This window comes from Bicyclus anynana (genome assembly GCF_947172395.1).
Source record: "Bicyclus anynana chromosome Z unlocalized genomic scaffold, ilBicAnyn1.1 SUPER_Z_unloc_1, whole genome shotgun sequence".
Lineage (NCBI taxonomy): Eukaryota > Metazoa > Arthropoda > Insecta > Lepidoptera > Nymphalidae > Bicyclus > Bicyclus anynana.
In genome coordinates, this window is record NW_026441252.1 from 96,928 (window position 1) to 124,357 (window position 27,430).

At 43.3% G+C, this 27,430-nt stretch overlaps 1 protein-coding gene across 1 annotated transcript; it reads right to left on the minus strand.

Annotated features, from left to right (window-relative positions):
• Positions 1-2,004: 2,004 nt before the first annotated feature.
• LOC128199772 (carnitine O-palmitoyltransferase 1, muscle isoform-like) lies at positions 2,005-26,935 on the minus strand. The gene is made up of 12 exons (XM_052890942.1): positions 26,625-26,935; positions 20,617-20,791; positions 16,062-16,198; positions 15,472-15,580; positions 14,058-14,291; positions 12,159-12,226; positions 11,162-11,360; positions 10,229-10,428; positions 9,374-9,552; positions 6,183-6,316; positions 4,906-4,931; positions 2,005-2,086 (listed from the first exon to the last, which is right to left on the minus strand). Exons 2-12 carry the CDS (start codon positions 20,755-20,757, stop codon positions 2,020-2,022), a joined length of 1,494 nt encoding a protein of 497 aa, XP_052746902.1. The 5' UTR covers positions 20,758-20,791; positions 26,625-26,935; the 3' UTR covers positions 2,005-2,019.
• Between the last annotated feature and the right edge of the window lie 495 nt (positions 26,936-27,430).

A 27,430-nucleotide genomic window follows, 5' to 3' on the forward strand; every position in this document is an offset into this window, starting at 1 on the left:
ACCACATGACGTACTCCCAAAGATGGTCCATCACCGACGTGTCCGCCAGTATACAATAAGTCAACTCACCCATACTCCAGCTCTGACCACATGACGTACTCCCACAGATGGTCCATCACCGACGTGTCCGCCAGTATACAATAAGTCAACTCACCCATACTCCAGCTCTGACCACATGACGTACTCCACAGATGGCCCATCACCGACGTGTCCGCCAGTATACAATAAGTCAACTCACCCATACTCCAGTTCTGACCACATGACGTACTCCCACAGATGGCCCATCACCGGCGCGTCCGCCAGTATACAATAAGTCAACTCACCCATACTCCAGCTCTGACCACATGACGTACTCCCACAGATGGTCCATCACCGACGTGTCCGCCAGTATACAATAAGTCAACTCACCCATACTCCAGCTCTGACCACATGACGTACTCCCACAGATGGCCCATCACCGGCGCGTCCGCCAGTATACAATAAGTCAACTCACCCATACTCCAGCTCTGACCACATGACGTACTCCCACAGATGGCCCATCACCGGCGCGTCCGCCAGTATACAATAAGTCAACTCACCCATACTCCAGCTCTGACCACATGACGTACTCCCAAAGATGGCCCATCACCGGCGCGTCCGCCAGTATACAATAAGTCAACTCACCCATACTCCAGCTCTGACCACATGACGTACTCCCAAAGATGGTCCATCACCGACGCGTCCGCCAGTATACAATAAGTCAACTCACCCATACTCCAGCTCTGACCACATGACGTACTCCCAAAGATGGTCCATCACCGACGCGTCCGCCAGTATACAATAAGTCAACTCACCCATACTCCAGCTCTGACCACATGACGTACTCCCACAGATGGTCCATCACCGACGTGTCCGCCAGTATACAATAAGTCAACTCACCCATACTCCAGCTCTGACCACATGACGTACTCCCACAGATGGCCCATCACCGGCGCGTCCGCCAGTATACAATAAGTCAACTCACCCATACTCCAGCTCTGACCACATGACGTACTCCCACAGATGGTCCATCACCGACGTGTCCGCCAGTATACAATAAGTCAACTCACCCATACTCCAGCTCTGACCACATGACGTACTCCCACAGATGGCCCATCACCGGCGCGTCCGCCAGTATACAATAAGTCAACTCACCCATACTCCAGCTCTGACCACATGACGTACTCCCACAGATGGCCCATCACCGGCGCGTCCGCCAGTATACAATAAGTCAACTCACCCATACTCCAGCTCTGACCACATGACGTACTCCCAAAGATGGCCCATCACCGGCGCGTCCGCCAGTATACAATAAGTCAACTCACCCATACTCCAGCTCTGACCACATGACGTACTCCCAAAGATGGTCCATCACCGACGCGTCCGCCAGTATACAATAAGTCAACTCACCCATACTCCAGCTCTGACCACATGACGTACTCCCAAAGATGGTCCATCACCGACGCGTCCGCCAGTATACAATAAGTCAACTCACCCATACTCCAGCTCTGACCACATGACGTACTCCCACAGATGGTCCATCACCGACGTGTCCGCCAGTATACAATAAGTCAACTCACCCATACTCCAGCTCTGACCACATGACGTACTCCCACAGATGGCCCATCACCGGCGCGTCCGCCAGTATACAATAAGTCAACTCACCCATACTCCAGCTCTGACCACATGACGTACTCCCAAAGATGGCCCATCACCGGCGCGTCCGCCAGTATACAATAAGTCAACTCACCCATACTCCAGCTCTGACCACATGACGTACTCCCAAAGATGGTCCATCACCGACGCGTCCGCCAGTATACAATAAGTCAACTCACCCATACTCCAGCTCTGACCACATGACGTACTCCCAAAGATGGTCCATCACCGACGCGTCCGCCAGTATACAATAAGTCAACTCACCCATACTCCAGCTCTGACCACATGACGTACTCCCACAGATGGTCCATCACCGACGTGTCCGCCAGTATACAATAAGTCAACTCACCCATACTCCAGCTCTGACCACATGACGTACTCCCACAGATGGCCCATCACCGGCGCGTCCGCCCTGGAACGAGTCATTCGCATCACACACTTATTTATACTTTTGTTTTATTTGATCTGATTGTTTGTTTGAATTGAGTACGCTCTGAAACTACTGGATCAATTTAAAAAATTAAATTTGGACTGAGTGACCTAGAGGCGCTAGACAAAGGAATAGAATAAGAAATTCATAAGAAAACTGAAAACATTTTTTGTAGATAATAAAATGGTTGGGAAACCTGTTCAATATCAAATAAATATATATATCTTTGCAGATATACTTATATATAAATATATAAATTGAAGAGAGCAACTTAGCTACCAAGTCCTACAAGAAGGTTCTAAAGAAAGCTCGTTTCTACCGCAACAACGGCATTGTAGCCAAATTAGCTTCTTATCCACAGCTTAGCAAAGCTTTTTGGTGTCTCGCGAAACGAACTACTGCCATCCTTCACTTCTGCCCTTGCTGAAACCCGATGGACCGCTGGCTTTCACCTCAAAACCACCACACACCGCTACCATCTTGCGACACTGCTATGAGAGACAGATATTCGCTTACGCCAATGTGAGGTTTTGAAGGTGCTCCGCAGCTTGGATGTGAATGAGGCCAGTGGTCCTGGTGGAATACCAGCATTTCACTGAAGACATGTGCCCCCGAGTTGTCTCCTGTTGTAACGCCGGTTCCGTCTCTCCCTGAAGTCTGCTCAGGTTCCGAAGGCTTGGATGGTTGCTAATGTACAACCAGTACCAAAAAAACCGGACAAGTGCGAGTAGAACTCGCGTCACGAGGGTTCCGAACGTTCCGAACGGTCATTATTATCGTCGTATCGGTAATTTTCGTCGTTTTTTAAAAAAATAACTTGGAAATTATTCATTTTAAAATTACAAAAAAAATATATTTGAGATCCTCATAATAAGTTCTTGCGTTTTATTTGTCACATGATGCAGTAAGAACTTTTTTTTTGTGTTTTCCCCCTTCTTGCCCCCCAGAAGAAAACCTTCATATTCGAAAATTTCATATTTCTGAGGTTTTCCGTAAATCTTCAAGTAGAAAGCTTACTTCTGAACTTTTTTTTAAATTTTAGGTTTGGTAGTTTCGGAGAAAAGGGGGGGGGGGGGGGAACGGTCTATTTTCTTGAATAACTTGGTAACTATCTATTCCAAAATTACAATAAAAATATTTTTAAAATCCTCTCATTAAGGCATTCCATTTGATGTATCACATGATGCAGATTAAACAAAAATTTTTTTGAATTTTCCATCTTGCCCCCCAAAAGTGACCTTCATATTAAAAAATATCATACTTTCAAAATTTTCCAGAACTGTTCAAGTAAAAAGCTTATTTCTTTTTTTTTCTCAAAATTTTAGATACAGTAGTTTCGGAGAAAAAGGGCATGGTCAATTTTCGTCTATTTGTTTAAATAACTTAAAAGGTAATTTTATTTTAATTCCAAAAAAAATATTTTTGAAATCTTCTTATCAAGACCTATCATTTGATGTATCACACGATAAAGTTAGTGAAAGTTTTTTTTTTCCATTTTCCATCTTGTGTGCGCGTCACAAAATGTGCGCGAGGCGGATTATAAGGGTTACGTTTTTGTACTACGTACGTTCGGAACCCTAAAAAGGATCTCCTTTCGGACCATCAGTACGGTTTTCGTCGCGACCTTTCGATAGGTGATCTTCTAGTGTGTGACATTTACATCTGGGGTGAAGCCATTGAGTAGCATGGTGAAGCGCTTGCTGTTTCACTAGACGTCTCGAAGGCTTTTGACCGGGTCTGGCACGATGGCCTTCTAAGTAAGCTTCCTGCCTACGTGATACCCTCAAGCCGATACGATTTCAGATTTCCTGAGCGAACGATCATTTCGAGTTGTCGTAGACGGCAGCTCGTCTGATCCAATGGCAATCAATGCCAGAGTTCCTCAGGGATCAGTTCTCTCCGCTACACTTTTCCTGCTGCACATAAATGACCTGATTGAACCAGGTTTATTTGGGTATGCCGACGACAGCACTGTAACGGATAGATATATGTACATTGTCCAATCTCTGCGCTAGTAGGGCTGAGACCCTTGAGCAAAGAGAGACATTGGTAGAACGTATCAATTTAACCTTAAACAAGGGGACTGGGGAGACGCCAATCTAGTAAAATGTAATACTCCCAAAACGCAGGCGTGTTTATTCACTGCGAATCCAGCTTACTCCTACTTTCCGGAATAAATCGGTTCCTATCACCGACAGTATTGAGCTTTTGGGTATTACAATATCGTCCAAGCTCAACTTCTTCAGAAATAACTGGTAAAAAGCTCGATATCCTAAATAAGGTGAAGAAACTTCACGCCGGAACAGCTACTTAACCTTCACAAAGCTCAGGTTCGTTCGTGCACGGAGTACTGCTCCCATTTATGGGATGGGTCAGCCAAATATCAGCTTGCTGCTATAGACTCGGTGGATCGCCGAGCTAGAAGGCTCATCGGTGACGAGGCGCTAACTAATGCAAAATTGCAATCATTGTTGAAAAATTGTCTGTCTGTCGGTGTTTCAGTGTCAGGATTTATTGAGGAGTGCGCTCAGGAACACGTCACCTTCGTTCGATCCGCGTGTTAACTATCTTTCTCCACTACAAAGCCACGTTACTGGTGAATGTCATAGGTTAAACTGAACCCCCGTACTCTCACGGGAACGGAATGTACGCGGTTGAAACCGCGGGGGCTTCGACTAGTGTAATATAATGTGATATAATAATATGATAGGTAGAATAGTGTTTTAAAGGAAAAAGCACAACTTTCTTTGCAGCAGTGTATGTGTGCGTGCGTGCGTGTGTGTGTAGTATGATATACTCACCACGTGTGTTCAGTGTTGAAGCCGACCTGTAACGAAATTATATTGAATTAATAAGGATTTCTTAAAAACCTGAATTAAAAAAATCATGTCTTATCAAATTTTTCAAGCGCCAAAAACGCTGACGTCCGTTTTGTGACATACAATGTTCCGTGATGAACTAAACGTCAAACTAATTGTTAAGTAATATTTTTGTCAACGCTCAGGTGTAAAGGTAATGTCGTAATGTTTTGGTTAAGGTTTTGTAAGGTGATCGTGACGTCATGAAGCAGTTGTTATATAGATCATCATAGCCGACAGCGTCGTAACGCAACGCAACGCACTGATGGGGCACCGCTCTATGTGTACATATCCACTCACGGAGCCGTCGGTGCTGAAGCACAGGTTGAAGGACTTGTCGAACCAGCGGTCGTGGCCCGCGCCGTGCAGCAACACGCGCCCGTACTCGTCCAGCCGCGACACGTCGCTCTCGTCGAACGACGTGACGCAACGCAACGCAACGCACTGATGGGGCACCGCTCTATGTGTACATATCCACTCACGGAGCCGTCGGTGCTGAAGCACAGGTTGAAGGACTTGTCGAACCAGCGGTCGTGGCCCGCGCCGTGCAGCAACACGCGCCCGTACTCGTCCAGCCGCGACACGTCGCTCTCGTCGAACGACGTGACGCAACGCAACGCAACGCACTGATGGGGCACCGCTCTATGTGTACATATCCACTCACGGAGCCGTCGGTGCTGAAGCACAGGTTGAAGGACTTGTCGAACCAGCGGTCGTGGCCCGCGCCGTGCAGCAACACGCGCCCGTACTCGTCCAGCCGCGACACGTCGCTCTCGTCGAACGACGTGACGCAACGCAACGCAACGCACTGATGGGGCACCGCTCTATGTGTACATATCCACTCACGGAGCCGTCGGTGCTGAAGCACAGGTTGAAGGACTTGTCGAACCAGCGGTCGTGGCCCGCGCCGTGCAGCAACACGCGCCCGTACTCGTCCAGCCGCGACACGTCGCTCTCGTCGAACGACGTGACGCAACGCAACGCAACGCAACGCACTGATGGGGCACCGCTCTATGTGTACATATCCACTCACGGAGCCGTCGGTGCTGAAGCACAGGTTGAAGGACTTGTCGAACCAGCGGTCGTGGCCCGCGCCGTGCAGCAACACGCGCCCGTACTCGTCCAGCCGCGACACGTCGCTCTCGTCGAACGACGTGACGCAACGCAACGCAACGCAACGCACTGATGGGGCACCGCTCTATGTGTACATATCCACTCACGGAGCCGTCGGTGCTGAAGCACAGGTTGAAGGACTTGTCGAACCAGCGGTCGTGGCCCGCGCCGTGCAGCAACACGCGCCCGTACTCGTCCAGCCGCGACACGTCGCTCTCGTCGAACCCGTACGCCATACAATCTGCAAACCGTGCATCCATTTTTTATATCTGAACAACATGTGAAAAGTGCAAAAACAGTTGTCTATCAATTAATCCGTTGCTGAGCAAACAATCATATATTGTATTTTATTTTATTAGGGTACCAACAGGTCAACAACACAACAACAACACAACAACAACACAACAACAACACAACAACTCTCAAATACAATATAGATACGAGCAGTACAGTAATGTCACAGACCCACTTATTGGTCACATCTATTTGCAACGTATTCAATTAGGTTGAAAACAAAAGAAAATAATACACTGATTACAAGTTTTGAGATAAAGGGAGAAGACCGAACAACGAATAAATAAAAATAGAATTAAAGCAACTGAACAACTCAACTGAGTCCTCCTGTCAAAAGTTTTACTACGGCCGAAGTTTTGAGAGCTATAAAACATCTCGAAAATAGAAAAGCACCAGGCTTTGATTTAATAACCGCAGAAGCCCTTAAAAATCTCCCAAAAAAAGCTATTGTCTTTCTTACAACTCTCTTTAATGGTATACTTAGATTGTCGTACTATCCACAGATATGGAAAATATCACAAATAATCATGATTCCAAGACCTGGAAAAGATCACTTCTTGGTATCATCATACAGACCTATCGTTGCAGAAGTAAATTTTCCAACAGCTTCGACTAAAAACGCACATATCAAAGGAAGCTCGCATACCAGACCACCAATTTAGATTTAGGGAAGGTCACTCGACTGTCGAGCAAGTACATAGGGTGGTCAATAAAATAAGACAGTCTCTCGAAAAGAAAGAATATTGCTCGGCGGCCTTTTTAGACGTTCAACAAGCTTTTGACAGAGTGTGGCATAAAGACCTATATATAAAATAAAAATGGACTTCCCACACAACATTTACACCCTGCTTAAATCTTACTTGGAAGACAGAATATCTCAAGTCGTGGAGGGCGAAGACAGCTCTAAGTTTTACGAAATCAAAGCAGGTGTCCCGCAAGTATCAGTGTTGGGACCTATACCCTGTATACTGCTGACTTGCCTGATATGCCAGGTATCCTCACAGCAACGTTCGCTGATGACACTGCGGCGCTAAGTAGTAACACAAATCCCAAAGTGGCATCATAAAAGCTTCAGAACCACCTAGATGACATAGACCAGTAGATGCGAATTTGGAGAGTCAAAGCCAGTGCATCCAAATCTACTCACGTCACTTTTACACTTAGACCCGAAAACTGCCCAGAGATAAAACTTGGTAAAGAGACTCTACCACAGAGCAACGAAGCTAAATATCTAGGTTTTCATCTAAATAGGAGGCAGACCTGGCAGGCTCACATAAAAAGAAGAGAGAGGAGCTCCGTATTCGCACTACATCCTTAATGTGGTTACTCGGCCGCCACTCTAGACTGTCACTCAACAACAAGTTACTCGTGTACAAAAGTGTTCTAAAGCCGATCTGGACGTATGGCTTGGAGCTGTGGGGCACAGCCAGTCACTCCAATATTGAAATACTCCAGAGATACCAAAACCTAGTATTCCGCACAATACTAAACGCCCCCTGGTTCACCAGAACAGCAGACATGCATGAGTATCTTGAAATGCCGACTATCAAGGAAGAAATAACAAAGAACAAAAGCAGACTACAAGAACACACAAATAGTCTTGCCAAATTGCTTATCACGCCTGGTTAGACCAAAAGGCTAGAGCGATCCACTGTGGATGAATGTGGTGGACAGTAATATCCGCAAAAAGGACCACAACACGAAGAGTCGCTTAATGGAGTGACCTTTAACTAGAAACATGATCTGCTATGAAAAATTCAGTTTATAGTCAAGCGACTGATCACTGATAGATGTAACTGAACACAAAAAAAAAAGAATTAAAGCAAAACTACAAGGAATTTCCTTTTGTACACGGGGCTTGTTTCACCGTCTGTGAGCCGCCCAACATATGTTAAGCGTGTGAAGTAGCTTGAGGTCAATGTTGAGGTCAATGCGACCTCGAGCTACTTCAAACGCTTGCGAAATAAAATAATTAAACTTCCTGTTTAATTTTGTTTGGTTATGAAGTTATTGAACCTATTTTAAGCCCCGCCTCAAACAAACAAAATGCAATACCATAAACATTTTAAATTTTATTTCATCAGTCACACTGGAACGCTCAAAGCGGAAGGACTTTTTGCGCAATAGGAAACATGCACGTTCTTTTTCATTTTTTAAATTAATCAAACACATCAACATTACATAGAAAAATATTTGTCAAAGTGCAATTGAAAACATTGAATAAATTTGATCATGGTCTGCCGCACGTGCGCCCAGTGCGAGCGCTCGTCGCTCAGGATCTGCCGCAGCCGAGGACTCACTCACCCAGCGACACGTGGAAGGCGGCCCGCTCGATGCAGTGCAGCGACGTGCGGTTGTGTCCGCGCTGGAACATGGTCTGCCGCACGTGCGCCCAGTGCGAGCGCTCGTCGCTCAGGATCTGCCGCAGCCGAGGACTCACTCACCCAGCGACACGTGGAAGGCGGCCCGCTCGATGCAGTGCAGCGACGTGCGGTTGTGTCCGCGCTGGAACATGGTCTGCCGCACGTGCGCCCAGTGCGAGCGCTCGTCGCTCAGGATCTGCCGCAGCCGAGGACTCACTCACCCAGCGACACGTGGAAGGCGGCCCGCTCGATGCAGTGCAGCGACGTGCGGTTGTGTCCGCGCTGGAACATGGTCTGCCGCACGTGCGCCCAGTGCGAGCGCTCGTCGCTCAGGATCTGCCGCAGCCGAGGACTCACTCACCCAGCGACACGTGGAAGGCGGCCCGCTCGATGCAGTGCAGCGACGTGCGGTTGTGTCCGCGCTGGAACATGGTCTGCCGCACGTGCGCCCAGTGCGAGCGCTCGTCGCTCAGGATCTGCCGCAGCCGAGGACTCACTCACCCAGCGACACGTGGAAGGCGGCCCGCTCGATGCAGTGCAGCGACGTGCGGTTGTGTCCGCGCTGGAACATGGTCTGCCGCACGTGCGCCCAGTGCGAGCGCTCGTCGCTCAGGATCTGCCGCAGCCGAGGACTCACTCACCCAGCGACACGTGGAAGGCGGCCCGCTCGATGCAGTGCAGCGACGTGCGGTTGTGTCCGCGCTGGAACATGGTCTGCCGCACGTGCGCCCAGTGCGAGCGCTCGCCCGCCGTCAGCGCCGCGAGCCGCACCTCGCCCGGCGCCGCCTCCGCCTCGTCGCTCAGGATCTGCTGCAGCTGGCTGACCGGCCGCGACGATATCGATCATTTTTATTTATTTATTTACAACTGATTCTCGTTCCTAATTGTAACCCAACGAGTGGCACAAAAGAAGGCCCCCAGTTCCCGGCGGCTCCCCTTCTCCCGGCTACGGCGGCGGCCAAAGGGATAGCAGGGCGGGGGACGCCAAGAATCTCCGGGTGACGACACGCTATCGAAAACGACTGACCTCGGCAACGTAAAATGGACGGACTTTAATGCTCGACGAAAGCATAACAGTCAAAGGCTGAACTGGACAACGTAAAATGGAATATTCTAGGGTTGTGCGAAGTCCGCAGAGAGGGGAAGGACACCCGGACACTAGAATCAGGCCACCTTTTCTATCACAGACAAAGGGACAGGGCGGCGTTGGATTCTTTGTCAATAGGGATCTCGTTGATGACGTCATAGAAATATCCTATATAGTGTTTCTTCACGGGTCGCGTATCTATACTAATATTATAAAGCTAAAGAGTTTGTTTGTTTGTTTGATTGATTGAACGCGCTAATCTCAGGAACTACTGGTCCGATTTGAAAAATTCTTTCAGTATTAGATAGCCCATTTATCGAGGAAGGCTATAGGCTATATATTATTCCCGTATTCCTACGGGAACGAGAACCACGCGGGTGAAACCGCGCGCTCCAAGTCCGGCACTCACGTCTGTATCTCGGCGGGGTTGAGCAGGCGGCCGCGCGCGTACACCAGCAGCTTGTAGTAGCGGCCGCGGTGGTGCACCGACACGTGCGCCGAGTCCTGGTAGTGCACGATGCGGTCGCGCTCCACGCCCGGCACGCGCACCGTGTTGAACAGCCGCTCGTACTGCCACGAGCACAGCGGGACCATCCCCTGCAGCATTATCTGCGCCCGACGCCCGGATGGAATATATATATACAATAGTACAGTTTATGTAAGACAAAATATTAATTTGTACAAACGAAAAGGAGACTTAAACCCACGTATCACTAGACACGGGCACAAGTTAGTCATTTCTGCATATCGTCTCCAAAGAGTAAAAAAATCTTTTGTAGGTTCGGGTGTACTCTTCTAAAATAAGATCCCCGAGACTGTGATGGACCTGCCGATGCATAGCTTTGAGCGATGTGTTAAAAAACATTTACTCAGTCGAGGGTACTACGACATCGATGAGTTCCTCAATGATAATCTGCTTGGAGGCCGTCGGATCAGCTTTCACCTTCACACAGGAAGTAAAACTATAAGAAATTGTAATTGTTATCAATTGTAAATTATAATACTGTATGACTTTTTCATTTCAAAAGAGCGACTGTTGAGTTTCTCGCCGGTATCTTCTCAACAGAACCTGCCCTCCGAACCGGCGGTAGAATCTTTACAAATAGTCAACTGACGTGTCAAAAGTGCTCGTAAACTGAGCCTACTTGAAATAAAAGATTTTTGATTTTGATTTTGAAATGATTCATTTCTTTTTTAAACGTCTTTATTGTACATGTATACATTGCAACTGCGTCATTGGAACGACAGACTCGTAAACGATTCTCACGTCTGCCACGCTACGGTCGTTCGCCTGCGCCCGGACGGACGAGCGACCGCAGCGTGCACGTCCGCAGACACTCACCGGCTCCAGCTCCTGGCGCTCGATGAGCCGGCGGAAGCGCAGCGCGAAGTGGATGACGGTGGCGGCGCGCGCGGCCTGCCGGCGCGTGGGCCGCAGCAGCGTGTCGGTGCCGTAGAAGTTGGAGTTGACCATCAGCGGCGAGCGCCCGCGCAGGTACACGTACTCCTCCCACCAGTCCGACACGTAGTTGCTCGACCACCTGCGCACCACCGTCCCGTCATCGCCACACGCTCGCGCTCGACTCGAGCGACGAGCCGTGGCGCTGCAGTCGTACCTCATGTTCCGAAACGCTCGGGTCTTTTGGTTTTTTTTTAATATTATCTCTGTTCTTAAGGCCACACGAAGGCTCAAAGGCCAAACGGCCCGGGGTCTGAATACACTTGAGAGTCTTCGTTTTCAGAACTTCGAGCCCTGATATGAGGCTAGCTTTTTAAAAGGCTCGCGTCTTTCGATAAAGGCTAAAAGGGCTCTGAAACCTCGCGCAAAGCCCATTTAAAAGTTTAGGTTTTTTCAGATCACTGCGACGCTCAGCTGCTCTACGATAAAAAGGTGAAGGAGGAACCGAACGGACAGTTCCTGGGCTCACTCTCCGAAATCGATCTTGTAGCGAACGACGGAGAGGCAACCCATCGGCGACGCTCCGTCGTCTGCGATTGTGTGCGAGATGATGCTTCGTCAGCCCGGGGCTTCGACATCGGCGAGTCATCATTTCACACAGTGGGGCGAGGCTTCTCGTCTCGGACAGGCGTCTGGAGCTTCACCTCACAGGGTCATCGACTCTGTGACGTCACCACCGGTCGTCACAGCGGCGCCGAGAGCAGACAGAGTTCCGCAGAGGTCTGCGTTCTGCGCCGAGAGCGTGAAGCGCGATGGGACCGCTCGCTGTCGCTCTCGGTCTCGGCCGTCGGTCACTCGCAGACTTTGGGCAGACAGCGGAACTCTCGGGACGCCTAAATATTCTGTAGTAGTATTTCCCAAAAATAAAAAGATTTCGTACCACGATTTGAGAACCAGATATCTCTGCAGCTTGACCGCTATGCCCTCTTCAAACTCTCTCTTCAAAGTCTGAGTGGCCATCGCTCACAGTGGAAGGGGAAGCGCCGCAGGTCGAGGTAAATTGTCTGTGTTTCGTCATTTAGGGTAGGACTCCAGATATTTAGTGATTTTATCTTTTTTAAGACGTGAGATAATTCTCAATTAGAGTTGAGAAATTGGTAGACTCGAGCTCTTCAGTCCTCACGTTTAGGACTCGGAGTCTGATTATACCGCTCACGTTAGCTTCACCAGTAACTATGTATGTAAGAAAATCTTGGAATCCTAATTTGGCCCACCTCCCAGTCTTCGATTAGGATGAAATTGTGCACACGCTCTGAGTTCTGATGACGATACATGACTAGCTAAGAAACCTTATTACAAATCCAAGATGGCGAACTGGTTGTATGATCCACCCACATGATATGGGTATCAAATGAAAATACGAAAAATTTCCATTTGTATTTTTTTGAGTGCTAAAAGCGTGTTTTATAGTTTTTTTAATTATTATTTATAGCTCCGCTGCTAATGGAACGGCTTTTGAAAAGACTCGAGTCGTGAAAAAGGCTCGAGCGCTTTTTTAGACTCGAGTCCTATTTTAGAGGTTAATGTTTTGTAGTCTTAGTTTAGACTCTGGCCTTCTGGACTAGTATGCATTTTCAAATTTCTTATTCCGGCACCAATTTCATTCAAACTTGATATTTGGGCATTGCACGAATGGAGGAAACCGATCCTGAAGTAAAAATAAAAAGGCCGCCATTTTGAAGTTTCTTATTCCTGAACCGATTTCGTTCAAAATTGATATTTGAGAATTACATGAATGACGACAACAGATTCTGAAGGAAACTTGACAAAAACGGCCGCCACTTTGAAATTTCTTATTTCTGCACCGATTTCGTTCCAAATTGATATCTGGGTATTGCATGAATATCAAAAACAGATTTTGAAGTAAAAATTCAAAGTTAAATTTTAATGTCCACCATTTTAGATTTAGAGTGACGTCACAATATTTTTCGAGTTACTCTCAGCAAGCCCTTTCATTTGATATTCATATTGTAGGAGTGCATAGAACACTCCGCCGTGCCTAAGAAGGCCGCCATATTCGATTTAGAGTGACGTCACATTCTTTTTAGAGTTTCTCTAAGCAAGCACTTTCATTTGATATCCATATTGTAGGAGTGCAAAACAGTTAGTCCGCCATATTGGATTTAGAATGACATCACACAGCTAAACATACATTTTCATCCACACTAAACTTCATCAAAATAAAAAAAAAACCTTAACCTCTTAAACAGGATCGAGGCGCGAAGGCTCAGAGCCCTTTCTGCCTTTAGCTTTTTAGCCTTTATGAAAAGACGCTAGCCTTTTCAAAAAGCTAGTCTTATATTAGGGCTCGAAGTTCTGAAAACGAAGACTCTTAAGTAGAATTAAACTCAAGGTAAAGAGCTATTTGGTCTTCAGCCTTCAAGTGGCCTTAAAACAAAAAGTCTTAAAACAAGTCTACGCTTTAGCAATAGAGCCGTGATAACTCAGTGGATATGACCTCTGCCTCCGATTCCGGAGGGTGTGGGTTCGAATCCGGTCCGGGGCGTGCACCTCCAACTTTTCAGTTGTGTGCATTTTAAGAAAATAAATATCACGTGTCTCAATCGGTGAAGGAAAACATCGTGAGAAAACCTGCATACCTGAGAATTTCTTAATTCTGCGTGTGTGAAGTCTGCCAATCCGCATTGGGCCAGCGTGGTGGACTATTGGCCTAACCCCTCTCATTCTGAGCTCAGCAGTGAGCCGTATATGGGTCGATAAGGACGAATAGACGCGCCAAGGTTGCGGGGCCCGCGTATCGTCTTATATGGAGATTCACCACGCTGGCCCACAGCACCGTGCGCGCTCGTACATCAGCCCTGCACATACGCTTGGTCTCTCTCACCCGGCGCATGGTGTCGGCGACGGCGGGCAGCGGCAGGCGCGGCAGCGAGCCCTGGAAGCTGTAGAGGCGCGGCTTGTTCCAGCCCGACAGCACCTTCACCACGCTGGCCCACAGCACCGTGCGCAGCGACAGCTTGGAGCCCGGCGCGCGCGACTCGTACATCCAGCCCTGCACGTCCCGACACCGGATGATCGCACACTTCCAAGTTTATAACATTTATAAATTGGTGCAAAACTCGCATCTCCTTCTTAAGGTAACAAAGATACCACCAGAAACTTATGGGAAGCACTGACTATTTCATTTAAGAAAAAATATACACATGTGATCCTATATGTGGTAGTATATGTGATGGTACATATGACGGTATATGTGATGGTACATGTGATGGTACATATGACGGTATATGTGATGGTACATGTGATGGTACATATGACGGTATATGCGATGGTATATGTGGTGGGTGCGAAGGGCACACTACTCGTAGCTAAATCTATATGTTGTTTAAACTTCTTGACCAAACTTGGCTGAGCGGGGAGAACGACACGAGCAGAGAAGGTGAGTGTTGACATGACACCCGCCGCCGTCCTGCGCGACCGGGGATGTCTGACATCTTGTAATGTACGCGCAGGTCACACACAAAGTACGCTAAAACAGTACGCGTGTGGCGACATCGGCGTCCGAGAGGCGCGCGCGGGGTCCCCTGCCGCCGCCCCTGCGTGCTTAACGCGCGATGTTCGGAGACGTTGTAAACATTGGATCCGAATATACTCAGTTGAATTAAATAAAAAACTCATTGTACCTATACTAAATATTCATTACTTTATTAACTAAATCGTTTTTTTAAATTTTCGTTTTACATCAATCTCAAAATAACAAAAAGAACTCACTGAACGGTTCAAAGTCCTATGATTATTTAATTCATGACTTCGCATAATTTGATTATTGGTTTAGCATAAAGTACTATTAAATTCGAGGTCATTAAACATTGGTGAGTTCCATAATACTCATAGTAAGTTTGGGAGCAAAATTACCTGCTTTAATCTTAGGAAAAGATTGTATATATGTATAAATTAAAATATAAAATTGCGAAGATTTTTGATAAAGAGAACTTTTGTGTCGCGCCGTATAGAGGTGTGGGGGCGAGGTTGCAACTGTGCATTGTGTCGCGCCGTATAGAGGTGTGGGGGCGAGGTTGCAACTTTAGATTAAAGCGTTTGCATCGGAATATGGAGTAATTGAGTGAGTTTGGAGATGATCTCTGAGACTAAATTATTGATGATAATAAATTAAAAAATTGGCTAATAATGAACGGTGGTTTATTTTTTTGAATTAGCGGTGAGCGACTCACCTTGTACATGAGCAGCAGCTTGAGCGCGTAGCGCATCAGGAAGATGACCGACAGCCACATGGCGAGCGCGGCCAGCAGGCAGGCGACCACTTGCCACGGCGTCGACTCGCTGCCGAACATGTTCAATTGTGGAACTTCAACATTCACCAGATAATAGTAAATAAATTGCGTTTATTTAAATTTTCATATGTACGGACGCCGGCCTTTACGACTCAACACTCGTCTCGCCAGAGCGCCCCCGAGCGAGAAATAAGTAATTATACAAAAATAAGTAATATTAAATTTAGCACATCCGACAAACGGCACGTGTCGTCGCTAAGTGAACCAGACGAACTGAATCTTTATATTATCACATAGAAATCTCGAACGAGTGTTTCTATGTATTTAAAGGAGATGAGAGCAAACAATACAGGCATTCAAGTCGAAAATAACCTTTCTGGTATCATATGGCACATCTGAGGTGAGCATTGTATTCTGGGTTAACGAATTCACTTATCGCGATTTACGACGTGACGAACGTGTATTGAAGAATGAAACATAAAGGAATCGTTGAATAAATTAGCTCGGTTTGATCGTCTGTGTCACCTCACCTGGGAAGCAGGGTCAGGGCTTTCTGCACCAAGCCGAAGGGTATGTCGAAGCCGGCGAAGTGCGCCGCCGCGAGCACCGTCCACAGGAAGTACAGCGACTGCAGGTGGCCGGGGTACACGCCGTTGTGGATGCTGTTCTGCGAACGCGACACAGAGACGGGTGAGACATCGGCGCTCGGACTGCTTCCACTGCATCTCGACACACTCGGAAGTCTGCGACATCCACCGTACTCGTGAAGCCAGAGGCGGTGAAAAAACGCTTTCGCTTAATTCATCGCCTCTCGTCCTCTTACAGGGATAAACCGACTTCTTACAGGGATAAACTGCTATCAAAATGACAAAATAGGCTAGGTGACACTTTTTTAAAATTGTCTGAATTTTTTTCTTTCGTTTGTCTATATTTCAACTGTTTCATGACGTCACTATAATAAATCCCTTACCCACCGGTTTAGCACCGCCTTCAAACTGATCATCAGTTAGAACATAATATGATACATAGAACTTATTATGATGTTACTTTCCACTTTTTAGTTTAGTCAGTATGTTTTATGTTTTTGAAGTCGGTTGATTTTATTTGAAATTTTATTAAAATTCATTATTTTTCCATTTTTAGTGAAATCATCCTAGATATTGATCTAGCGCCAAGGGTATGTTGCAATGAGTCGCGATAAAACATTATATGGAATAGCGACTGACTGACTAAGATTCAAACAAATTAATGAGTAGGCCACACAACAGTCACAACCCATAAAGTTGAAAAGTCCTCATCAATACAAATAAATCGAACCCAATCGCAGGGTAGTTACTGTAAGCAGATAAGTAACTCCATAACTGACCTTCATCATCAGACCCAAATGACAGTCACAACCCATCTAGGTGGAAAGTCCTGATGAATACAAATAAATCAAACCCAAACACAATGTAGCTACTGTAAAAAGTAGAGGAGTTCCATTACCTGTCTTTCGTCTTCAACATCAGACTTCATAACCCAGATAGGTAGTAAGATCTCAGCAATAGGAATCGATCAAGCCCAATCACAAGGTAGCTACTGTAAATCGTTCAGGAGTACCGATACCTGTCATTTGTCTTCATCGTCAGACCCATGATGATAGTGGAACTATCTAGGTGGAAAGTTTTCATCAACTTCAAGACTTTTTTCAAGACTATCTAGGTGGAAAGTTTTCATAAATACAAATTAATCAAGCCCAAGCACAGGGTAGCTATTGTTAACCGTTGAGGAGTTCCAGAACCTGTCCTTCATCTTCATCATCAGACTTCTAATGATAGTCACATCTAGGAGGAAAGTACTTGTGGACAGAAATCAATCAAACCCAAACACAAGGTAACTGTTGTAAACCGTTAAAGAGTTCCCTCGTGTGTGTTTCGACTTCATCATCAGATCGACTTCAGACCTTTATTTAGTTGTAGTGCTTCGAGTAATCAGGTAACATACATACATACAAAAAAATATACAGACGAATTGAGAACCTCCTCCTTTTTTTGAAGTTGGTTAAAAATGACATATTATATACTGAACCACTGTAACGGGGTGTTTTATATATTACGACTCGTTCTTATTTACTTTTTATTATTTGTCAGTATCCATTTAGAAATACGCGACATCTATAGCGGAGAGGCCGAGGTGGCCGAGGTGGCCGAAGTCGCAAGGAAGTGGAGACACTTCGAGTCAGTAGATGGCGCTGCTCACCACTGACACAACAAAAGATGTGAACCCAGGTCTCGAATTAAAAATGAAAAGTAGTAGTCTCGATCTGTCGATACTACAGAGTTTTGCAAAGACCTATAAACTCTTAGTATGAAAGTGCAAAGAGTAAATTATTATACAGGGTTTGTCTTTGTTTTGTGAGTGATATAGCAAATCAAATCAAATCAAAATTCATTTATTTCAATTAGGCTTAGTTTACAAACACTTTTGTAAGGTGAGGTATATGTCAAAATTTAATTTAAGCTAATGGTGGTAATAACAGACGAAAACTTAAAATTTAAGTTACGAGGGTTCCAAACGCGCCTTGGTCCGAGAAAGCAGCAAAGTTTTATGCAAGTACTGGCTTCATAGGGCTGGCTTTGTAAAATAGGGAGAGGGAACGTTCCGTCGGTCGGGCTACATCGAGGCCCGAGTGACGGCAGGTGACGGCAGATGACGTCGGCGTGTCGTCATGTCGTCGTGGCGCCATCTGCCGGCGCCGAGGGTCGAGGAGATTTCTTGAAATATGGTGTAAAATCAGTGTAGTTTTGTATTTCTCCTAAATTCGTACACATTGTTACAGTTCTAGGTCGTAAATAAATATGATGAAAGTTTCAACCGTGTCTATGGTTTGTGCGGAGGGAAATCCATCGGTAGCATGCTGTCCTGTGTTTTATATAAATCGTCCCGTTAGTGTCGAGCGTTAAAACATGCCTTTGTTTCAGGACGGGAACTTTAACAAATTATGAAATCAACAAATTAAGGAAATTAACAAATTATGAATAAAATCAAGAATGAAAATTACATAAAATTGAAAACTTGGAAAAAACCCCTGAAGGTCATGAAATGATTAATTACACTCTCGACCAAGTTATCAATAGTCTCTTTCAGTGCACTCACATTTGAGTATATTTGCAGACATTCGGTTATTCTTACCCACTTTCACCCCCCAGAATCTTTAAATGGCACAACCGATTTTCATCAGACATATCTAAGAAAACTCGCCTATAAATCACCTGTCATACAAAAAAAAAACAAAATTGCAATCGCTTCATCCGTCCGGGAGCTATGGTGCCACAGACAGCAGACAGCAAGCAGACAGACAGACGGACAGACAGACACGTCAAACTTATAACACCCCTCTTTTTGCGTCGGGAAGCGTTTGAAGAATATTTGTGACTAATGAGAGTGATAATAATTTAGCTTCATACACGACGACGTAGTCTGATGTTCAAAATGGCGGATGCAGGGCAGAGGCGAACCGTCCAGACCGGAGCGACGGTTCGGCCACGGCGCGCGTCGGCCGGAGCCGACCGTACGTGACTCCGGGGAGGCGGTCGGCGATAACAAAAACCGAGTCGTTTATTGTCAAATCTTTAGTAATCGGTAAACAAAATATTGTTGGTGAGGCGCGGACGTACCACGTGCAAAATTGAACGGAAATTTGATGATTGACGTACCACGGAAATGGAGCGGAGGCCGGGCATATTCTTACATCGAGCGCGTTGTACTTTCGAACCTACTCAAAATGTAGCCGTGGCCGCTGGTTTCGATCGCGCAAATCAAATATTTTTTTAAATATCACCGTTATGTAGGTGCAAATGATATATCGCGCTAGTCTGATTTGGACCATCTTTTAGACACGACGCAAACACGAGGAGCGCACGACCGAGCGGTGGCCTCGTCGGGCGCCGGCCGCCGCGTCGTCGTCGGTCTGTCGGCGGGCGCCGCGGGACTTCCTGCCGACACGACGAACGCGGAGACAACGAAGAGAGGTCGCGACGCGAGGACGGCTCACTCCGTCTCGGGACGTCCCAGACCGTTCGGAGCGCCCGGCCACCCTACAGGCGTCCCGTCGACGACACGAGCGGGGAGCGCTCGGTTAATCTAAATCCAAGGCGTACATCAATCAGAGCGCCCGGACAAGGTTTCGCATGCGTCACAGCGAGCCGGCCGACCGCGGGCGCTGGATACAAACAATGATATTACAAGTTGAGTTTCATAGAGTTATGAAACGTAGCGTTTTCTTCTGCATAGTCACACATACACACGGGCCCGCGTAGTGATCGTGTACCTACTCTTTGTACGGGCCTACGGTCGAATACCGAAACGTCAATTGAATCATCCATTTGAAGCCTGTGTACGGTTATCTCGGTGTACGGTTCTAATATTGAGTCCCTACATCGATCTTAGGGTTCCGTAGTCATCTAGGAACCCTCGAGAGTTTCGCCACGTCTGTCTGTCTGTCTGTCCGCGGTTCAGCGCAAAGACTATCACTACAATAAAGCTTTAATTTAGCATGAGTGTGTACATTAAAAATGTCGAAAAACTCGAAAATAATAAAATTAGTCGTCGTATATAATAAAATTATCGTATATAAATATATAACAGCTGAGTGGCGATTGTAATTTTATGATTTATAGTCATACAAAATTCAAATAATTGTTAATAAATTAATAGTTATTAGTGAGATAACTCAGTCTGTTGAGACCAGAAAGCTGAAGTTTGGACTGGTATATAATATACATAATATATTGATCACGTGTGTAAAGTGAAATAGAAAAGGATAGTTTTAAAAAATTTTCCTTGCTGTAAGTAAAGTGAGGATGATTTTTATCCCGTGTATCCCATAGTGTTGTGTAGGATATCGGTGTCGGTATTTCAGTGCATTATTAGCGTTTTAAGTGCTAATTTAATCTACGGAATCCTACACTGCGCGTGGCCCGACACGCACTCGTCCAGTTTTAGTAGGTACATGTTGCGACAGCGCCGCCAGAAATGCATCACGTTCACGAGATACGGCCCGTTCGCCTTCGGGTACGGAACCCTACGACGAGGAGCGGTGCTCACCCTGAACCTCGCCAGCCGCTTCTTCCAGGAGCGCAAGCCGGACTCCCACACGAGGTACAGCACCTCGCGGTCGAAGTTCACGTCCCAGCCGTCGTGCGTGATCGCGAACGAGAACGCCACGGCCGAGTGCGCCTCCGCCATCTCGAGGGGTCACCGCCCGCCGCCTGCCGCCGACCTGCGAACGCGTGCACCACACATTCACCTTTCACTTCACGCAGAGAGGCAACTCGTCACAGTGCACTTTGTCAAATAGTGTCAACGACAAAGTATGGCTACAGATATGTCGAAAGTGCGAACTTTACCTCATAAGGTACCAATATGTTAACTGCAAATATTGATTATTTTTTGTAAAGCTTCTATTTTTCTTGTCTATGACAAAATTGTATATAAAGACAAAATTACTTAAATAATAGCGAAAACTCCGCTGCGAAAAATCAAAGAAATCGTTTCTATCTTTCTTCTGCTTTCTACTTTCCTGGAAAATTGATAGTTTTAAAATAAGTGAATTATTAAAGATAAACCACAAATGGAAAACTCGCAATCAATGATTCCAATCCCAGCATGTGTTTGTGTAAGCGTATGCGTATGCGTTTGTGTGTGTACAGGCGAAATACTGTTCAAACTTTACACAACAGTTCAATTATCAAACGGCTCCTTGCTAACCGCCACTACAACCATAATGATCGTTTACGTAATTTATTGCCATTCATTTCTTTATTATTTACTAATTAATAATATGTTTGAAAGTAGAATGGTGAGCTGAACTCTAACTAGCTGTAGCTCGTAAAGCAGTGGAGGCCTGAGCCCAACGCAGCGACATCACGTGACACAGTCGGAGGCTCGCAGCATTGCTGTGCATCGCCACTACGAGTCGTCGCAAGCGCATCGCCCAGCGGCCGCTGCAGCTAATGATGTCGCTAGCCTCTATAACATTTCAATTCGCTCTGCTTCGCAAGCTTCATTATTATTGTCATCAAAAGCATACACAGTCGAACATAAAGCCTCCTCCATATTGGAAGTCAGTTAAAAAGGTAGAATCAGTTCGAAATTTAATATACATGGTAATTATTGTATGTGCAGTTGCAAGATAACAAAATACATATTTATAGCAGTTTTGCCGCACAATATCAATAGTCCTGCCAAAAATCGTTAGAATGGACAAAAAAAAAATTAAGAAAAATATTAACTATAAAAAAGTATCATTCAGAAGTATGGCAAAACAGTTATTGATAAATGTTGCGATAAAAATGGGAATCTGCAAGTTTTTCGCCGAAAATATAAAATAATTTCAAGACTTAAAGGAATCGACTACCGGCGACCAAATATCTTTCTTTGATCAAAGAATTACTTGATTCTAAATTTACTATATTTTTCGATGCTCAGTTTTTATAAAAATTAACTTGAAAGTTTATTAATGAAATTTTAAAATTTCTACTTTAAAAAATGTATTACATTTGACATAGTTAAAAACATCCTTTTTACTAAATATGTTTCGAAAAATTTTTGAAGAATTTCCAAAAAATAATTTTTGCTATTTTAAAAATATTTTTTTTTATAATTACTTAATATTGACCTCAGTCTGTATATTTTTTTTTCTTGAAAATCATTATCTAATATTTTTTATAGACTGTGTATTTTATTTTATTTTTTTTTATTTTTATTTTATTGAGGGCTTACAAACAACATCATAGTACACAATCATATTATCATATTAGTAATATAAATAAAAATTATAACTATGACACCAGCTTCGGAAACCACAGATTACAATACTATAAAGTAGACTACTACGTACCTAAATACTTTATATAAAATTATTACAAACAAATTTAAAAAAAAATTAATTGAAAAGTGAATAAAAAAAAAATGGATGAAAGAAAAGACTAAAGACTAAAACTAAATTATTAATTAACTAATAGCTATAAACTCTTTAACCGTTTTATAACCAACCTCTTGAAGGTACCTACACGTGTAGAAAAAATATCAATATTATTGAAGAACTCATTGTAAGATTGCGTCATTCTATATAATGGAGAACGTTTGCCCGCATTTGTACGGCAGTTGGTGGTAGCAAAGAGCTGATGCGTTCGAACACTTCGCATTCGAGCCCTGAGTGGTACTTTGTAACAAATTTTGCGCGTTAGGGCTACACAATCGTACTTATTATTACATAAATCATACAAGAGCATGACTTCGAGTTGCTTTCGTCTACACTTTAAGCCTAGTATATCATATTTTTCAAGAAGTTGGTTATAAGAAAGGTAACTCCGAGTACATTTATAGTGCATCCTGCGTAGAAATTTTTTTTGTACTGTCTCGAGGCTCTTTACATATTTATCATAAAACGGATTCCAAATACAAACACCGTATTCTAATTGAGAACGAATTAGTGATTTGTATAAATGTAAATACGTTGCAGTTCTTTTAAAACCATTACTTGCTCTCATTACAAAACCATACATTCTATATGCTTTATTAATTATGTTTTGAACATGTATATCAAAATGTAAAAAATATTTTTGACACTAATTCAAGAAAAATGTTACTGGGTATGCAAAATTACTTGAAACTTTTTACAATAAAGCTATTTTATATAGAGATACACTAGTTCTAGTTTTAGTTATAAAATGAAATTGAAAATTTTGAAAAACCCCCAAAGGTTATGAAATTATTAATTACAGTAATCAAAAATCAAGTCATCAACATTCTTTCAGTGAGCTTTCATTTGAGACCCCCCTCGAATATGTTTGAGACCCCACTCAAATATGTTTGAGACCCCACTCGTCTATGTTTGAGACTCCGCTCGAATATGTTTGAGACCCCGCTCGAATATGTTTGAGACCCCACTCGACTATGTTTGAGACTCCGCTCGAATATGTTTGAGACCCCACTCGAATATGTTTGAGACCCCACTCGAATATGTTTGAGACCCCGCTCGAATATGTTTGCAGACATTTGCTTATTCTTCCCCACTTTCAACACCCAGAACTTTAAAATGGCTCAACCAATTTTCATCAAACATGTCTAAGAATACTTGCAGTAGGTCACCTTTCATACAAAAAAAACTAAATTAAAATTGCTTCATCAGTTCGGAATCTATGGTGCTACAGACAGACTGACAGACAGACATGTTAAACTTTTTGCGTTAAAAAATACCAAGTAGTTGTGATTTTACATGGATAAAAAAGTTCGCATAAGTATAGGCTCTCGCTAACTATGTATTACAGTTTTTTTTTATAAAAACTGCAATTTTGCTTGCAGAAAATAAAAAAAAATACACCTCTTACAGAATGTTATTCAGAGTTGAATGAGCTATCGCTTGTATTTTTCCTCCTCTAAATTTTTCTTCAAAGTCTACTTTGGAAGTCTGTTTCGCAACTTTCAAATGGCATTGTCCTGCACTTTTTGTACGGTATATGTTAAATAGTGGCACATGAGATTATGTTGTTCGTAGATCCGTTTGCATGACGTTAATACTGCAATAATACAGTATTATAAATGTTCAGAAATACTTATAGTCACTGTTGATAGTAATTAAACATTCAAACCTCACATAAATAAAATTATAAAATTACGATTGATAAAAACCGTCATCTCCAATTCTTAAGAAATTTAAGGCAATGCCATCCACCGGCAAGTTTATTGAGATTTTTTCTGGGATAGCTAAGGGGTAGTGAGGTGATTGAATTTCTCAGTTGTCGAGCCACTTTTACGGGGTCTTTATATGCAGGACAAATGAAAAAAATGCGTTATGAAATACTCGAAAAACAGCCGTTTTGATTCACCAAGATAACGCCCCCCCGCACAAGTGCCAAATTGCGATGGCTGGTATTGAAGATACTGGCTTTGAATTGATAGAGCACCCACCGCATGTCGCCCCTAGTTATTCTCGTCTCTTTCCGATAAAGGAGCACCTCAGAAGTCAGAAATTTGATGATGATGACACAGCGATTCTTTTTAAGAGATCAAGACTTCTAATAATTTGTCTTCAAGACTTATAATAATTTGTGTTGCAGTCAATGACAATTTCTTTAACGATTATATATTTATGTTTAAATATAATTATAATTTGTTAATAAAATTGCAATGTCATTGGTCCTTTAATTAACGAAGTGTATAATATATGACAAAGAAACTGTCTATAAATTATGTACCTTCCTAAACACTTTATTAGTAGTTAATATGTTTTGAGCTCTAGCTACTGAGAGGCTTATGTCTTCACATGTGATTTGAAACACTCTATCATGATACACTCATAAATGGCGAACTACTAATTAGATATTAACTAATAGTAATTTTAATTAAGTAGCTCATATGTACAATAGTCCTAAAAACCTCATTTTTAAAAAATTAACACAAAGGAGGTCTTATTTTTGCAATAATGCTTCATAGCATAAATTAATGATACTTAATTAATTATAAATAATAGTTAATGATACATTAGGCATTGTTAAATACCTAAGGTATAGTTTGAAGAAAGCATTAACATATATCTCAATTATACTTAATCACCTTGAAAATTAAAACTTAAATGTCTTTAGTGTGTAACATTTTAAATTTTAAAAATGTGTATTCTTGTTTTGACAAAATACACTGTGACGTCATAGCATGGTCACATGTATGTAAATATATACACGCTAATATTGTTGTATGACTTAAACCCTGAGAATGCCTTTCTGGAGGTGTGAGGAGCGTGTGTATGTAATGCAAGAGGTGGAGGATGCCAAATCATTTGACTTTACTGACAGTATTAGTCAGTGAATTCATTTTTGAAAGCACCATGGGAAAGAACTGTCTTTAAGTTAATGCTATGTTGGCTACGCCTTCAAAGTGATCAGAAGGTAGCACATGCATATGTTATTTTTCGCTTTTTAGTTTATTGTTGGTGATTTTGAAGTTTTTTTTTCTGTTTTTAGTGTCTCCTAGCATAGTAAACTATAGTACCACAGTACGGTAAATGTAGTTTTTTTTCATATGAACACAAAATTACTGAACCGATTTTCATGAAAATTAAAAGGGACCAATCTAGATATACTTCTTCAAACAAAAAAGAATTTTCAAAATTGGTTAAGAAATAACAAAGCTTACAAACATTTAAAATAAAACACATGCATTGAATTGAAAACCTCCTCCTTTTTTTAAGTCGGTTAAAAAGAACAAAGATTGAATAAAATGTATCAACTGGAGGAGGCAAATACATAACAAATTTGAAACTTGATAGTGACAGTACAGTCTACTGAAGTGCTGGATTAGTGTGAGACATATGTATGTACAGGTTTCCAAGCGACGTGTGACGGTGAGCAGTGACCCTGCCTTCTACGTCCAAGGCTGATGGGTCCATTTTCTAGAACTGGTAAATGTTTATACAGATTACAGACACGAGTTTTAACAAAAAATATCACTTGAAATTTTGATATTTTACAAATGGATCCCTGAATCTGAATAATAGTGTTTCCAAACCGACTATATTTGTAAAGACCTATCCAATGATAGCCCACACTATCTGATAAACATGTAAAAAAAATATCCCCACTTTACATGTATCTACTCTAAAAAAATTTTTTCAAGATTTTATTTTACAAAGTTGACAATATTTCTAATGTGGACTAGGTAACCTGCAAGGATTCTATACACTTTGGAGTGAAATAATTCCAAAACATTCGCCTGACCCACAACCCTGTCCACACTACAGCAGTACGCAAACATCTGCTACGCACACACACACACGCATAACTGGTGTCAAAGTCCAATCTGAGAATGCTTATTTAATTTAACTACTGTACTGTTGATATTATGGTCCCAAGAAAAGGTTCACATTACTTTATCAGTTATTTCGTTTGATTTCAACATCATAATTACCTTAACGTTAAAACACCAATAATAACCACGTTTTATGAATGCGTCGAATTGCTTCCTTACACACATTTTAAAGTTCGAAATTTGGTACTTAAAACTGAGCAGAGTCCTGTCATGATTTTTGAGTACTCTTAAACAAAAAATAGCATTACCTTTACTTTACGAAGTGATGTTAATAGCTGCCGTGCGTCGTCGACTCGTCAAATCACTGGCATTAACAGTAGTGCACCTGTGTCCCGTAGCCTGTAGCCTATCTTTGTAGTCACTTCACTGTGTCTGTACCGAGTCGTGTTATTAAATATTATTAAACAACGCTTTGACCAACATACTGAAAATTAGTGAAGATCGATCACATAAAAAATGTTCTTGATTAATCAATCATAGAATTTATGAATGTACAAATGAAATACAAGCATGAAAGTTGCACAAGCAGTCAAGCACAGATACGTATGGTAGTGTATCTATTAATCTGTGCACAGATTAATAATAGATACTACGCACTACTATGTCACAAGTATTTTTTTAGCCGTTTGTGGTCACAAGCACAGACCACAGTCACAAGTAGCCAACCACAGATTAATAAGCCAACTAACTGCCAAGTGCCACAGATGGCCACAGATGACAGAACACAGATATTTACATATCACAGATTAATTTATGATCCTTTCTATTCTCCAAGTGCAAAGATTATTAACTACTTTTATCTATGGTATCTATGCTCCACTTAGACCATTAATAACAGGACTTGGGTCGCCAACCGTTACCCCTCTGGCAAAGATCAAAATTCTATGATCTAATGCGTTTAAAACTGTTGCTACAGAATCGATGTTTCATTGTTGTAATCGTTTTCGTCGTGTAAGGAGCTCCCTAAAAATGCCGGTTTGTGTAGTTAAATGGCATAAAAAACGGCCAAAAACTTGTAGTTTAGTAAAAGATGGAGTAACGTTTCATTTGAAAG